Source organism: Conger conger, chromosome 8, assembly GCF_963514075.1.
Source record: "Conger conger chromosome 8, fConCon1.1, whole genome shotgun sequence".
In the NCBI taxonomy this organism is placed as follows: Eukaryota; Metazoa; Chordata; class Actinopteri; order Anguilliformes; family Congridae; genus Conger; species Conger conger.
The window spans coordinates 58,203,684-58,221,044 of record NC_083767.1 but is presented as its reverse complement, the minus strand read 5'-3'; the positions used below and the strand labels follow the sequence as shown (position 1 = coordinate 58,221,044).

At 46.5% G+C, this 17,361-nt stretch overlaps 1 protein-coding gene across 15 annotated transcripts in view; it reads left to right on the top strand.

Moving 5' to 3' along the window:
• Window positions 1–17,361, top strand: part of ank2b (ankyrin 2b, neuronal) — a 223,267-nt gene that overhangs the window by 111,578 nt on the left and 94,328 nt on the right. Inside the window, exon 1 of one of the 15 annotated variants that reach the window (XM_061251025.1) lies at window positions 13,967–14,172. The exons of the other annotated variants lie outside the window; for them this stretch is intronic. Coding sequence (XP_061107009.1) covers window positions 14,062–14,172 — 111 coding nt within the window. The 5' untranslated portion in view covers window positions 13,967–14,061. Of the gene's footprint in view, window positions 1–13,966; window positions 14,173–17,361 lie in introns of those variants that run through there. 15 annotated transcript variants of the gene reach the window in all.

Genomic DNA, 17,361 nt, shown 5'->3' with positions numbered 1-17,361 from the left:
CACACACACACACACACACACACACATACACACACACGCACTCATACACACATACACACGCATACACACACACACTCATACACACATACACACACTCATACACACACACACACACACACATACACAGACATACACACTCACACATGCATACACACACACACACACACACACACACACACATACACACACACACACGCTTACACACACACACACACACACACACACACATACACACATGCATACACACACACACACTCACACATACACACATACACACACACACACACACGTTGAAGATGAGCAGCCAGTTAGGCAGCAGCGCCTGACTGACAGAGAGCTGCCCCTCAGTAGTGTGGTTATTGGTGGTACGGAGGGGGAGTGTTGTGTGCGTGCCACAGCGTTGAAGAACACCATTACTGAAAACGCACTGCAAATTAACTTCTCCACGTGGGCCAGCCCACCCACTGCTTTGTCATAGCCGCCATGTCGGTTCTCAGACCCAGTAAATGGTACATGTCTGCATTTATCCAAATAGATGCTTCTCATTCACCCATTCACACGTACGCCAATGGCAATTGGCTGCCATGCAAGGCACCAACCATTTGGGGCTTAGGTGTCTTGCTCAGGGACACTTCGACACACCCAGGGTGGGATCGAACCGGCAACCCTCCGACTGCCAGATGACCGCTCTTGACCGCACTTGAGCCAATGCCACCATCCATGGGTCATTCTTTCTTTCTTTTGTTTGGTGACCTGGGCGTCTGTCTACCTCCCCGTTCCTGGAACCCTTTAGCCGGGCTTTACATCCTTTCGACCCTCCTCTGGAGGTCCGGAGTCTCTGCGGTCAACGTGCTTTGGCACCCCGTCAACGGAGCGTTTTGGCACACGGTACTGCTGACTCTGGCCCACTGGCCTTAACCTGGCCCTACGGGGCATCGTAATGCACTGTGCTATTTAACAGAGTCCGGGAGCTATAGCCGCTCTGCTGTACTGCCCTGGCAACAGTACAGAGTGCGAGTGCTGACCCATTCCTTCAGGTGCATCGGCCAGCGGAATCAGAAAGGTGCAGGAGAGCCCCTCACTGCAAAAACCAACAAGGAAGTCAGTCTCGACAAGTATTTTAGTCATATTTATACTTAAAATCTTATTTGTAGTTGTTGTATTTTTTTGCAAAGTAAATATTGCTCACTGAGGTGAGAGTTTTATTTGTTGCGAGATTTGCCAATGGGGTTTGGAAATTTGGCTTGTCAAGCAAACAGCGATTGAAAACATGCTAATATTTCCTACTTCAGAAGGGGGAAAAAAATCTGATTTTAACACTGAAACATTTTGTTAAGGCTGATGTTTTTTTGGCAGTGCTGGCCTTGCCTTTCAACCTGAAGCGTGCGGGTGAGAGGTGTTTAGCACAAAGCCTTTGATCTGAGTGAAGGGAAGACAGGTGATAGATGTCTCTCCCTGCGGATGTGTACAGGTGTCTCCACCAGCTGTTCGTGTGCCCTATCGCCAGGGCAACAGGGTCATGGGATTGAACCCTGGATGGGGTGCCTCCTGTGGGGAGGGGAGGGGTGGGGAGTTCCTGTGCTTCACCCTGTTTGCTCCTGTTGTGTAACTCAGCCAATGAAATCGTAGCTCACAGATTTCCACAGTGCCCTGCATTATTTATTCCGTCGAGCAGATTCCCTGATCTAAGCTGGCCAGGCTCACGCTATCGATTTAGGAAGCTGGACATGTACCAAAGCAGTTGGTGTAGCTACTGTAAGTTATTGAATTGTCGAAAAGGTCAAGGGTGACTCCCGACCTGAAAATAAGACCTATAGCTTTCTTTTATCTCCCCATTACTTGGCCCAGCGTGAGGTGGTAAGGAACGTGTGTTAAATTTAAATCGATGCTAGCGTGTCCCCACTGTTCGGGTTTGTAAATTGCATGCTGGTTAGCCTTGTGCGGAAACCGGCTATGTCTGTGCGCACTCTGACCCCCAGTCCATGTGTACACAGCGGCTTGTGTAACAGCTTTGTACCACATCCACATGCAATGAAACACGCTAGCAGCCCGCCGACATCAGATGTTTTTTAAGTGTCTAGGTTAGCGATGGCTTCTTCCTCGTGTTCGTGGGCTTGATTTTGATTCGTGTTTTTTCTGTATATGTTTCTCCGCAACTCCCGAATAAAGAGTTGTGGACGCTGTCGGTTGTTGACCAATTCCTGCGGCGGTGTGTTGCAAGAATAATAGATTTTCGGTTGTTCTGACCTTCATCGAGAGACGCTCGATGTTCAAAATATGCAGACAAGACATCGGTCTGTGTTTGTTTTATATCGCATAACATTTTCATTTTGTGGTTGCTTTAGCAGATATAGCATCGTGCGGTTTTTTTTTTCCTGAAAGATTTATTCTAACGTTCACCGCGAAGACACCAGACAATCTACAGTATACTGTATGGGAACTGAAAGCTCTTTTTTAAAGTGAGGTGTTGCCTTGACTACGATGAGATTTGTACAATACATCAAGATTCAGACACCAGACTGCAGATTTGTTCCTCCCCTTCTTTTCAGTTGCATGTGCAATAAAACCAGAGGACTTGAACGGATAATAGATAAAATATTTAAGCAAAGTGAATGATTTAATTACAACTGTTATCACTTACAGGTGTGTTCTCAGTAAACACGCTAATTATCTTCAAGACATGAGCTAAATGTTATACCCATTAGTGAAGATTCTCTGATCTGTCCACAGAGGCAGTCCTGATTTACATTAATCCATTATCACTGCACGTGTCACTGTATTTATCACATGTAGACCAACACGTGCATTTCACAGCTGCTTAAGGGTGACATTTCAGAAATATGCCATGGTAGGGAAAAATACAGTACTTGAGTGTTTTCAGTAAAAGGTTTGCATATCTAGACAGCATTCATTCATTTGTCATTAACTGCATTTTGGAAAATAAAGATGTGTGGGCCTTAACAGTCAGAGTTTCTGGATTCATAATACTAAGTGCACTGTAATTAGTGCACAGATTATTGTTGTGGCTTTCCCGATAATTTCTGTCAGATACATGAATGTAGCCTAATTAATAAACATGCCTGAGTTGTATCGTTCGACAGAGGATTTCTCAGAGTTTTCCTTAAAGGCTAATGGAACAAATCTACAACAAGGGAGCTGGGTGTGTGTGCTGCAATTTAGGAATTATAAATGGATGTTTTTTGTTTTTCACCCCACTCTCTGCACAGCTCTAGAGACTGTGAGATACTCAAACCACCCTGTCTGGCACCAACAATCATTTCACAGTCAGAGTCACTTAGATCACAAGCCGTCTCGCCACATGCTGGTAACCGTGATTCCGAGGCGCCCAAGGTGCTTTTTATGCAGCTACAATCTACTAACCCTGCCAAGTCCCTCCCCCTGGAGCAGCGAGCCAATTATGCTGCTCAACGTGAGCCAGCCAATTATGCTGCTCAACGTGAGCCAGCCAAACTTGGCTTTTGGCAGGACCGAGAATCGAACCCCGGTCCAACCGCAACCGCAAGTCTGCTGCGTCTTAGCCTGTTGCGCCACCGCGGCCCTTGTTTGCGTTCATCTTGTGAGAGGCGACACACACTGCCACGATCTGGTGCCAATTATTTTTTCTGCTTTTTCAAGTGTCAGGTCCTCCAGGCTGCTTAAGGCTGGACGGCATCATTACCTAGAATTGTGCTGCGTGCATCCTCCTAAAAACCATGGAAATAGAGGCCACTCGACTGAAGTGGTCTCGCTGAGTCACTGCTGAAATCACACAGGCCTACAAGCAATTGTTGTCATGTTCTGTCAAAAGGAACCGTGTTATTTGTTGATGTAAGAGGGCTGTAAGATTGCAAAATCGGATGAGAATATGATTTCCGTTGACATTATGGGTCGGTAGACGTTTTGGGTCCTGGAATTTGTTGGCGTGTAACGTGCAAAATATAAACCTGTGCGTGATACGGTCTTTCACTGTAGTGAGAGTTGGAGGTGTCACTCCCATGTCATCAGACACTCACACCCAGTCTTATGGGTTAATGCACCACACTTTCATCATGTTCTCTAGTGAGCCAATCATTGGCTCTGTGCTGTGGTCTTCTCTTCAGTTTGGCCATTGACTATGTCATTCTCTGGAAGAGACTGCGTGCGTTCCGCAATCTCTCTTGTTCACCAGCGAACTGGGATTAGACAATCCAGGATTATAGTCTAATCTCTGCCAGGGCACCATGAAAAAAAACAATCACAGACTGCTACATGCAAAACTGCCAAGGTAATCCTGGTGAAAATGGGGGTGGGTCTCTAAAATGCCATTACTGAACGTGAACATATAACACGAAAATCCAGAGCTACAAGTGTAAAATGAATGCTAATGTTTAAAATGTATCTTCGTGCATTCCGTTTATATTGGCGATATTATTTGTGATATAGCTATTCCATACCAGACATTATTAACAGAGTGTATTACTGCCTCCTCCTTTAGTGCTCCTCTTGAAATGCAACCACGCAACCTTGAGTCCTTCCATCCAAAAAAAGGTGCACCGTGAGAGATTTATGTCCACTAGACAGCGACTGACTAAATAACGGCGACAGCAGAAGCCTGAGACCTATTACAGTTTACAGTTCTGACGAAGGTGGAATTGCACGCCAGGGTGTGACTTTATGTTTTGGTGGCGCGCGATCATTCGGTCCGTGTTCGATAAATAACTCCCACCCCACTGAGAAAGCGAGCTTTATTTTACACCTTACACGTTGATAACATCTGTTCTCCATCAGCCAGGGCGCAGCGAGGACATCAATAATGCAGGTTTGCGGAGGAACAGGAGGGTGGAGAGGAGATTCAATTAAAAACGAGAAGTTAGTGAAAGAGAGCAGAGGGAAGGAGAGGTAGAGGGAAAGGAGAGAGCAGAGGAGGAATGCGTGAGTGAAAGAGGGAAGATCGGTGAAAACGACAGAAAAGGACATAAGAGGGGAAAAAAAACATCCGTTTTGTTAAAATAAAATAAAATACTTAAATACACGAGTGTGCTTCGCGTGTGCTCCATTTCTGTAGCATTTCTGATTAATTAAATTGTGGATTGGCAGATGAGCACATTTAGGTGATTATACTGTGCATGTAAATGTATTTAGCGGCAATCATATCCACGTGACAGCTAACTGCCTGAGCTATTCCAGTACGCTCCAGGGATCGAATAATCTGCATTAATTACGTTGCATAAAATACTGCTATTGCCTACAGTATGTTGTTTGTACACATTCTGCTGTAGTCATGCTCTTTTTGTCACACATCATAAACGTAAAATAGGTAGGTATGTATGCCGATGCTATTCGGCTCATTGTAATGCGTCTGTGTTGCGTAATGATAAAACAGATAGTGGGTTTTATCCGAGTCCAGCCGGTGGACAGATCTCAGTTTGATATGTGTGAAGTTACAGTCTGGTTATAGATAGAGGCTCTTCTGTGTAGTGCAGTCCAGTCATTTTATATGGCTGCCTTTGGCTCGGTTTCATTCCACATTCAGTCTCTAAAAGAATATGAATTATACAGGCACCAACAGGGATCAATAGATTTATTAAATACATCTACAACTTCGTTATTAGAATGTGATTAATTAATTCTTGGCACTCTTGATGTAAATGTGGATAAAATGGGTAATGGTTAAAATCAATGGAGAAAATGTTAAATTCAGTCATATTGGAAAATGATACTTCTAATTCAATTATCTCAAAAACATAGGTGTCAAAATCATTACCAAATGTAAAGATTATTTTAAACAAGATGAAGCAATGCAATTCTACTTGTTGGAATGAATCTCAGTTTTAAGGAACTATAGGGTGACATTCTATCATATCCTATTTCACTGGGGAATGAAAATGAGGTAACACACATGCAAAATCCCTTTGTAATCAATCACAAGAAAGCCAAATAACTATATGGCATTGTAGTCTGAGCAGTTCCAGAACCCTGACAGAGTTGTAGTTATGATGAGAATGTATTCCAAGCAGTTCCAGAACCCTGACAGAGTTGGAGTTCTGATTGGAGTGTTTTCTATGGAGTCCTAGACCTCTGACAGAGTTGTACAGTGGTTCCGATGGGAGTGTAGTCTGAGCAGTTCCAGAACCCTGACAATGTTGTAGTTGTGATGGGAGTGTCGTCTATAAAGCACTATAGTTCTGTAGCGAATATGGTTCTGTAGTTCTCATTGATCGAACGCAGTTGGTTCCATGTATTTGAATGGATTGGCTGACGGATTGTGGTCTGTCACGTGAAGGCGAGTGCTTCTGTCCTCTCTTGTGATGTGTCATCTTCACGTGAAATACTATGATTGGAAATGATGAAAGGTTGTAATTTAAGCACAATCTTTTATACTGTGTCCATTTTCTATCATGTCATTTTAGGTGATTGTTCCCAACACATAAACAGGAATAGAATTGCATTAAGAAATATTCCAGATAAAACATTCTCATCCTTCTGCAGGCCTGTGAAGTAGGTCGCCAATTTTAATAAAAATACTGCCGTGTTGTTGAGATGAATACAGTCTGGTTGATTCATCTCCCTTTGGTCTGTTTGTGGAGGAGCACTTTCATGTGCCTTCTACCAGGCTGTTCAGAGCTGGATTCCTGTGTTGTTGAGCGGGTCTCAATTTGAACGAATGGTGTGTTTGGGCCACTTGAGTTAGTATCCTGCAAAAACTGAAAAATAAGTATTAAAAATAAGTAAATCTCAGAATTACTCAAGTATTTTGTCTTATATTGTGCCTCAAGGTCTAATTTCTATTACGTTTTGCTATACAAAAATACTGCCAGTGAGGTGAGACAGTTTGACTCATTCCAAGATTCAGCAGCGGGGTCGGAATATTTCACTCGTCAAGCAAACAGTACCATAAAACAAGAAGATAAAACAATAAGATTTGAAGTCTCCTTACAAGACCAATACACTTTTGTTCGGACAGACGTTTTGTTGCTGTGAAGTGCTGGTGAAGGATTTCATCTCGAGCACGTGCTGCCGTGACGTGATTACCACGGTTTGCTGACGGTGCCTGTTCGCCTGCAGTGGTGGCACACAGCTGGTCTCTTCCTGCTGGAGTGAATCAGTGAGGCTGTGAGTCCTTCAGGGTTACTGTAGCGTCCGCAACCCACCTGCTCCTCCCCCGGATGCCCCTGGTAGCCAGCTGCTGCCACGTAACGTAGAGGCGGCCTGTTAAGGTGCATGACCGGGACCCGCAAGGTCGGTGGGTTTGATCCCCGGTGTAGCCACAATAAGATCCGCACAGCCGTAGGGCCCTTGAGCAAGGCCCTTAACCCTGCATTGCTCCAGGGGAGGATTGTCTCCTGCTTAGTCTAATCAACTGTATGTTGCTCTGGATAAGAGCCAAATGCCATTAATGTAAATGTAACTCTTCAAAAGTATTTTAGTCTTAGAATCTTATTAAAATTTTTGGGCTAAATAAGACAAAAAAAATTGCCATTGAGGTAAGACAGTGAGACTCATTTCAAGATTACTTCATGGGGTAAGACAATTTCACTTATAAAGCAAAATATAACTTATAGCAAGGTCATATTGTCCACCTGGGAGAAGAAAAAATGATTTTCAGTCTCATTACAAGACTAGAACTTAAGACGGGCGGCATGTAGCGTAGTGGTTAAGGTAAATGACTGGGACACGCAAGGTCGGTGGCTCTAATCCCGGTGTAGCCACAATAAGATCCGCACAGCCGTTGGGCCCTTGAGTCGGAGGGTTGCTGGTTCGATCCCCCGCCCGGGCTGTGTTGAAGTGTCCCTGAGCAAGACACCTAACCCTGACGAGCTGGTCGGTGTGTGTGTGTGTGTGTGTGTGTGTGTGTGTGTGTGTGTGTGTGTGTGTGTGTGTGTGTGTGTGTGTGTGTGTGTGTGTGTGTGTGTGTGTGTGTGTGTGTGTGTGTGTGTGTGTGTGTAGCATCAATTGTCCAGCGCTTTGGATAAAGGCGCTATATAAATGCCTGCCATTTACCATTTACATAAAGGCACGCGCAGGGTGAGATTAGCGGCTGTTAGCGCTAGTAGAGACGATAGAGACAAACAGCTGGGAGCTGTTCTGTGAGGTAGGACTGTGTGATATTGATTTTTTTCATTGGCGTACTCATGTGCCATGCTCTTAGGAAAGCCAACCCCATAAAATGTTGATTGAGCTTGTAATCTATCTCTCTCTCTGTCTCTCTATCTCTCACTCTCTCTCTCTGTCTCTCTCTCTCTATCTCTCTATCTCTATCTCTCACTCTCGCTCTCTCTCTCTATCTCTCTTTTTGAATGTCTTTCAAATTCAAAATGCTTTATTGGCATGAAATACACTTTGCCAATGTGTACATTAGGACATGAATGTAAATTGAACAGAATAATTACTATTTAGTATCTAACTGTAACACCACTATTGTGTGTGTGTGTGTTTGTGTGTCTGTGTGTGTGTGTGTGTGTGTGTGTGTCTGTGTGTGTGTGTGTGTCTGTCTGTGTGTGTGTGTGTGTGTGTGTGTGTGCATGCTTAAAAGCAGGTCTTTAACTCTTCTGCAGCAGGACAGTCCTGGTTAAAGATGCATGATAGGAGCAGGTGTGGGAGGGGCTGGTGTCCTAAAGTTAAGTTTAAAATGTCTACAGTCCTGGCTTCAGGTCCCTAGGGGGCAGTGCATACCCTCATTAACCCCCTGTTAACGTGCTGTTAGCAGTTTGTGCATGAACAGGGTGTCACAGTGAAGGGGAGTTGGTCCAGGGAGCCATTTCAGGACAGTCTGACGACAGTCAATTAGCCTTCGAGCAGCATCTCACAATATATCTACTTGGAGAAAAGTTATATTAATTTAACGGCCCCGGCTAGATTTTTTTAAATCTCGACTTTACTGCGCTGTCGATGGATGTCAACATTTTTAACGGTTTACATAAACTACTGTGAAGAACACCAAGGCTACGGTGGCCCTTAAATCACAAATTATTCTCAACAATGACACACTCTCGGGCAAATTTGTTGTCAACTCTTGTTATTTTAAACATGAAGTATGTTGAACAGCATCACCGATTCTGTAAGGGGCGGGGGGCGGTGGGGGGGGGGGGGGGGGTTCAGTCTCACAGATACTGACACATCGCCTAACTGAAATTATGGCCTTCATGGTACAATGCCGCCATTATCCCCTGTGGTAGGGAGAGAAACAGGCAGGCGCTTCGCTTGGTAAAGGTCATACTGCGTGCAGTGTAAAGAAATGAAGCACGCTTTCCAGCGGAGGTCGACCGTGGAAATGTAGGTGCCGAAAATCAGGGACCTTGTGCGAACTGTTGCCTTGGCGATTAAGCATCAGCTCGCATTGCTGATGAATGGCCGGCATGAATGGCCAGGGGCCGCATTGCAACTCTCCGCTGGTACTGCACGGATTTGGAGTGGGGGTGGGGCTCTGCAACTCAGCATCTGGCCTGCATGGCAACAGCAAGTGTGTGTGCATTTGTGCACTGCATTACTGTGTGTGCATTACTGCCCTGCATTACTGTGTGTGCATTACTGCACTGCATTACTGTGTGTGCATTACTGCCCTGCATTACTGTGTGTGCATTACTGCACTGCATTACTGTGTGTGCATTACTGCCCTGCATTACTGTGTGTGCATTACTGCATTACTGTGTGTGCATTACTGCACTGCATTACTGTGTGTGCATTACTGCACTGCATTACTGTGTGTGCATTACTGCACTGCATTACTGTGTGTGCATTACTGCCCAGCATTACTGTGTGTGCATTACTGCCCTGCATGACTGTGTGTGCATTAGTGCACTGCATTACTGTGTGTGCATTACTGCACTGCATTACTGTGTGCTGCAGCCTATTCAGGTTTGTCTGCACTGCAAAAACGGAAAAATAATTCTTACCAAGTATTATTTAAAATCTTATGAAAGATTGCCAGGTGAGACTGATTTGGTTTGGCAATTGGATCAGATAATTTCACACGGCAAGCAGAATTAAAACAAGCAAATAGTTTAACTAAAACACTTGATAATGTGATAATTTTTTGTAGTGTGTGACTACACGTCACCAAAGGGAACGGCTGTTTACTCCATTAAAATATTTTACCTCAATTACTAAGCAACTGTGTGACTGGGTGTGCAGAATGTCACTGTCATTAGCCGTGTGGTGATTCATAATGTCATTAAAAAATAAATCCTCGTGGGCAAAACCGCTCTAATCGATATCGTCATGGCAACGATGGCTCCTTGATACGGTCCTCACTCCGCTTGCATTTACTTAATCAGAGCCTTAAAAACCTGAGGGCAAACTCATGATTTAGCAGCGCAATAACATTACGTCTGAAATTCTGCACCCGGATTGGCTGAGGCACACGCGCTACGCACATGACATGCCTTCCGGGGGAAAGAATATCGAAATAATAACAGAATAATGTGGATATCGTAAATGCCCCTGGCAGACCGAGTATGGGAAGGATAATGCTCTCCGTGTTCAGCTTGGCGCCACGCTTAGCTCCACTCAGAAACTCCAATTCCCAGACTGCACTGCAGATCTGTTAGACCCCCCCCACTCCCCGCCATATGGTTCACCACAGATTAGAGGTATTTGTTCTGGACTGATGCCTGTGGATTACACCTCCCCAATTCTGGAGTGGCTGTGGGAAATTAAACAAAATCTGCTTTGGATGGAAAGCTGGCGGTGGTTTGTTGGTACGGAGAGGTTGGTGGAGTCTGGACGTGGGGTGGTGGGGGCTGACTGAACAAGAGGTGCCGGGTATCGTTCGGTTGTGTGCTCCTGCCGATGTTCTTACACAAAATTGGGCAAATTTCATTATGGAACAAGTACCTGCCAGGAGGACAAATTGCCAAACAATTGCCAATGGGGAAAAATGTAATCGAAGGAAATAAACAAGCAATTTATTCAACAGATTGCTCACAGATCAAGTGTCTCTGGAAACGACTGTGTTTTCACTGAAGCGCACTAAAACAAGGAACATACCCGTTAATATATATATTAATGTTGTGGGGGCGACATGGCTCAGGCAGTAAGAGCAGTCGTCTGGCAGTCGGTGGGTTGCCGGTTCAATCCCCCGCCTGGGCTGTGTCGAAGTGTCCCTGAGCAAGACACACCTAACCCCTAAATGCTCCTGACGAGCTGGTTGGTGCCTTGCATGGCAGCCAATCGCTGTTGGTGTGTGAGTGTGAGTGTGTGTATGAATGGGTGAATGAGAAGCATCAATTGTACAGCGCTTTGGATAAAGGCGCTATAAAAATGCCAACCATTTACCATTGTATTTATATTTATGAATATTTTGAATGGGTCTGCAAGGATTTCAAGGATATTCAGACTGCTCTTTTAGTTCCCCTACAACCCCCCGGTAGGACACCTGTTGCACTGTGGGCCACCCTGTGATGTTTCACAGCTGAGTTTTGCTGTTTCAACATTTGCTTTACATTACATTACATAACATTATTGGCATTTGGCAGACGCTCTTATCCAGATCGACATACAGTTGATTAGACTAAGCAGGAGACAATCCTCCCCTGGAGCAATGCAGGGTTCAGGGCCTTGCTCAAGGGCCCCAACGGCTGTGCAGATCTTATTGTGGCTACACCGGGATTAGAACCACCGACCCTGTGTGTCCAAGTCCTTTACCTTAACCACTACGCTACAGGCCGCCTGTCACGCTTTAGGGCGGTCTGTCACGTTAATCAGGCCCTGGCTGGTCACGCGATGCGTTTAGCATATCGCTGGGGCTGAGTGGGGCGTATTAGCGTAACGACGGGGGACAGGATCTCGTTTCGGACACTTTCTCTCCGCTGGCAGAATATCAGTGTCATAAGAGTGGTGGGGTCGGGTGTCGGGGGAATCGCGTGTCAGAAGCAGTAGCGTTGGCACGGGTGTGTCCGGGATGAGAAACCTTCACCGAGGTAATGAAACAGAAGCTAACCGCGCGATCACATGACAGCTGCTCTCACCGCCATCTGGCCGAGCCACGCCTGTTCCTGTCACTCAAACTTTCTTGTGCCAGTTCCAGGAACTCCAAACCCCTCCCCTATTGGATAAGAAGCGGTCCGGTCCCGCCTCCATGGTAGTCGTGTTCCGCTACTGGGTCATGTTTTGACCTGGCTGCATTTCGCAGACATAATAAGCCTTTTTTCGGCCCTACTGCAAACTGAAAACCGTTAAACAAGCAAACCATAAAAGTGCTTAATTTGGGAAATATATGGGGTTCTTATTTTTAATAACATAAACTTGTTTACAGTCTTCCAAGACTTGCGTGCATTAATCATGGAGCTTCCCTAACAGGCCCTCTTTCCCTGTTTCTCTCTCTGTGTTTATTAATGACCCTTTTTAGGAAACAAGATTTTGGAGGCGTTCCCGTTTTGTTAATAAAAAGGTTAAAAGGTTTTTAGCCCCTGACACTTCCTCCTCGCGCAGTGAGCCAGTGTGGCTGATCTGAGTTCAGTTTGGGGCGGACTAGCGTCTGACATGAGGCCGGTGAATGAGAGATATTTGGGGTGAACAGTGCGCCCATTGTCCGGACGAGCACAATGGGCGGTCACGTGTCGTGCCTCCCAGCCGGGCCGAGTGAATAATGGGGACATTTACCTCCATTACGCACTCCTCACGCTCGTCTGCCAAGGCTTCGTGATCGTCTGGACCGTGTCATCCCCTAGCTGTCGAGAGAGAGAGCGGTGCTTTTTTTTTTTTTTTTTAGATATTTTTTAGGCCTTTTTCAGCTTTATTGGACAGTATACAGTGACAGGAAGAATGGGAGCGAGAGAGAGGGGACATGCGACAAATGTCGGACGGTCGGATTCGAACCGCCGACGTCGCGGCTCGCAATGAGCATGCGGTCAGTGCTCTGCAGGCTGCGCCACCGAGACACCCGAGCGGTGCTTTTTTAAACTTTAATAGCATAACGCTAATGTTCCCTTCCGTCTGGATTATGGAACCAGGAGAACCCAGCTCTGCAAATATCAGCAGGTCACAACGAAATAGAGGTCACCAAAGTTTACGCCCCGGCATCTCCCAGACCGAACAGAAGCGCATGTCGTTGACACCCAGCGTTCGGGGGCCAAATCGATGTGCTGTATCTCTCCCCGCATTTGTTTACGGTCGCGGTTCAGTGTGAGGCGCTGCGGGCTAGGCTGAGAGACTGTGGACTGAATGCGTAACAACAGTGCTCATGTGCAAGGCCATACTTCATCTCCCGGGCTTTTCTTATTGTGAAATATATATGTATTCGCTTCTCCCTAGACTAGCATGGACCGTGGTCAGGCTGAAATGAGAAGCATAAACAGAATGGTAGAAGCGTGTCGCTGTGCGTATGCAGATTAAAAAGTCATCACTTGTTCTTCATATGCTGGTTTACCAGCTCATAAAAAGCTAGGATTCTCCTGTGGGGGAAATCTCTAAAAGCTTTGTTTAAAGAATTAAATGAATTGAAAAACATTATAATTTTATAAGTAATTACTCTACTGGTACTGCCACTCTTCTGTAGACCTGTTCTCCATCAGCTCCTGAGCACAAGGAATGACCTGAACTGAGGCTGAGCTGCCTGTGAAGGTAAACTCTTTCGGTGGGGGGGAACGGGGGAAGGGTAGGGGAGGGGGCGGGGTTTACATGTGAACATGAAAGACCTTCAGCCTTTCAGTCAGAAACCCTTCACTGAAACCCTTCATGTCCCGCCCGTGCTATGAAGGGCATTCTGGGCGCTGGACAGAATGTTGCCTGGTCGCCATGGCGCCCCGTGTTGGGGCGGTATGACGCTACATTCCCATGCATTGCTGGGCTGGTGGGTGTAAAAATAGCCCGGACCGGAGCCTGAATTAGCCATGGGAGCGCGCTCCCGGCCGCAGTTGCTGGTGTTCCCAGGCCACGGGCGGGACAGGGCTGCAGACAGGTCGACGGAGCCCAGGCCAGGAAGAGCTGGACCAGGGCAGGAGCGTGGCAGTCACCCATTCAGTAGAACTGGGTCGAGAGGAGGGCGGGGGGGGGGAAGGGTTGTCGGCGGTTGACGGACGTGGGTGGCGCCGGGCTCCATTTTGTTGATGACGCGGGGTGCCGGACTGGCCGTTAGCTGTTGCCATGGGCAATGCGGCCATGCGTAGGGCCCGCAGGGCTGATAGGAGCACAGGAGCCAATGGGAGTCAAGCCGACGACGTAGACAACCACCTGGATTTCTACGCCGAATCTGTGGTAAGAGTCTTTTTTTGGGGATTTGTTTTTTGCGAGGTGTTTTTTTTTGTCTGAGCTCGGTGTGGAGGCATGGATGTGCCGCGGTTCCGACACGTTCAGTAGATCTGCGGTTCTGTCTCATCGTAGCCAGTGTCATCTCACTTGTGCCTGCTGCGCACAGAAAGAGATGGAGATCTGAAGATCTCTCTTTCTCTCTCTTTGTTTCTCTCTCTCTCTGGTTCTGCCCCTCTCACTCTGTTTCTCGGTCTCTCTCTCTCTCCGTCTTTCCGTTTACTTTGAGAAGTATCCCATTGTGTCTGTAATCAGTGAGACTAGCGCGTTCCTTGTATTGGAGTGTTCAGGTGCGGATGGAGCACAGGGGGTGGGTGGGGGTGCTGTTTTTCTCTCTCTCACTCCAGAGCTTAACGAGGTGCCTGCAGTCTTGGGCAGAACACCAGAACGGGCAGCTTCACACGCACTGATGTTTCTCATGTGGCACATGTGATCCCCGCTCCTGTGCCAGCGCATTGCCCGCTTCGGCTCGATGGTGGTGCCTGTCGAAAACATCAGTGAAGATATCTCCTGAGGTCCCGCTGGCCTGGTCTCCCCTCACCTGCCCCTCCGTGCGTTCCATCGTGTTCCGTTCCGCTCTGTTGCTTTTCCCCTTTTTCAGAAAGAAGGGCTTCGTTGTTTTAAGGCTTCGATTTTGTTTGATAGGCTTTCATTTTATAGCGTTTCCTGGCTGGGGCCAAAGCTTTATTTCACCTGATTTGAGTGAAGGGAAAGGGATTAGAACAAATCACACTTTTTTTTTTTTGCCAGGGTGTCAGGACGTGCTTTGACACAAACTCTAAGCACTGGAGTCATTTCAGGAACTCCAGGTTGCAGCATTCTACTCTAGAGAACGCACCTGTCAATTGCAGCTGTTTTCAGATAGATTGGATTTTGTTAAAATGAAATCGTTTTTTGAGTGACAGGGGAAGAGACCGTTTTTGGAATGTGCTCTAGGTTAGAGAGGATTGTGGCTTCCACTCACATGCCCACAGACAGCATTAGAAGCACCCTTCTGGTTCAGAGAGAATGTAACGATGTAGCATAAAGTATCCTGTTACTAGTGTTTGTGTGTGTGTGTGTGTTTGTGTGTGTGTGTGTGTGTGTTTGGTGTGTGTTACAGATAGAGACTGAGCGAAACTTGTTATCAGAGAGGCAGTCTGGTCTTCTAGGACGCAGGTGTTGATCTCACCTGTAATTGACAGCGAGTGTGAAAACACAATGGCGTATCTGCACCCAAGGAGATCACGACCTGGAAGAGAAATTTGGAAATCTGGGAAGGGCGAGCCTGCAGGAGAACAGTCAGTTCATTATGACCTGCGGTTCCACGAGCAGGAGAGTCACGACTGACATCTCTGCTTTGTGTCTTTCACTGGCAAGTAAAACCTCGGACAGTCAAATTAAATAGTTAGGAGTAATCATAATTTTCGAATGCGGTCCGCTACTGAGTGCTTATTAAAGCATTAACTACGGCATTATGAAGATAGACCGTTTCAGTCCACGCCTTATATAATGCTAACACACAGATCAAAACCGTGCATATTTATGCTGTTGTTTTCAATTTTCATAGATACCAGCTATGCGTTTGCTGAGCTTAAAACATGTAGTTTAAATGCATTTGGCAGGCTGTTGCCATGCTTAATCGCTTGTATAATGGCCTATGAAGTGTTCCCTACATTTGTTTCATATGTAATATTTGCATTATTTCGTAAGGAAGCGCAGATCTTCCCGCAGGCTAAAGCAATATGAATAAATTGTATCACGTAATGTTAGGCAAATTGCATCAGTGTACATTCATGAATAACACATTTATGGATATATAGTATTAAGAACTGATGCAATTAGCAAATATAGCCATCTGCACATGTGCCTGTCCTTAAAGATATTTTGAAACCACTGTTTATGTTGGATCGACTTTCGTTGTGTTAGAGGCTCTCCACAAATCTTTTCCGTTCTTAACTGCTGATGGATGGGTAGTCAGTCTCACCCTCTGCTGAGCGTGTACTGGACCTGCCTTCCCTCGTTCCTTTTCCTCTCTTCCTCTCTCTCTCTCTCTCTCTCTCTCTTATATGGTCTACAGTATTTCTATGTGCAGGAGTAGACTGTGGTCATGTCCTTAGTGACATATATAAACGCAATTGAGTCGCCCAGAGTATGAACCGAACGTCGCTTTGCCCGGCGGCATCCGTTGCACGTCCCGGTTGCAGCTCCGTCGCGGGGCTATAAACTGGGCTTAATGTGCTGCCCTCACATGTACCGGGACAGACCCGGGTTGCACCCGTGACAGAAAGATGCTTCCACAGCTGGGCCTGTTGTCTGAGTGCCTTGTGTCCGTGACCCTGGCCTGACCTGGCCCACAGCCTGAGTAAAGAAGCTCATTCTGTCCTCTGACCTTTGACCTTTGACCCTCCTCTCATCTCCACCACAAGGTATTATTTCTGGCTCTACAGCTGCACAGATTCCTGTACATTCCTGTACATTACATGCCCTGCTGCTATTGTTGCAACCTTTTCTGTTCTAGAGACTCCCGGCCAGACTCAAAGGCGTCCAGGGGACCCCCCCCATCATAAGTTAAAAAGGGTTGTATTTGACAATATTTTCCTAAATATATAGTCGTTGTACAGTATATCAAGTCTGGCCCTGGACCGCCTACAATACCTTCGAGTACCCTCAGGGGTCCACGGACCCCCCTGTTGAAAACTCGGGGTGTAAACCCGTGATCATCAACCCTGTTCCTGGAGATCTGCTGGGCGGCCTGTAGCGTAGTGGATAAGGTAAATGACTGGGACACGCAAGGTCGGTGGTCGGTGGTTCTAATCCCGGTGGTTCTAAGATCCGCACAGCCATTGGGACCTTGAGCAAGGCCCTTAACCCTGCATTGCTCCAGGGGAGGATTGTCTCCTGCTTAGTCTAATCAGCTGTACGTCGCTCTGGATAAGAGCGTCTGCCAAATGCCAATAATGTAATGTAATGTAATCTGCCGTCCTGTAGGTTTCCATTGCAACCCACATTTGGCACACCTGATTCTAATTAGCAGCTCAACAGGATCTTTAGCTGTTGAATGAGGTGTGCTTTGCTGCGGTTGGAGTGAAAACCAACAGGACGGTAGCTCTCCAGAATAGGGCTGGTGATTCCTGGTGTAAGCAGTGGGGGAAACTG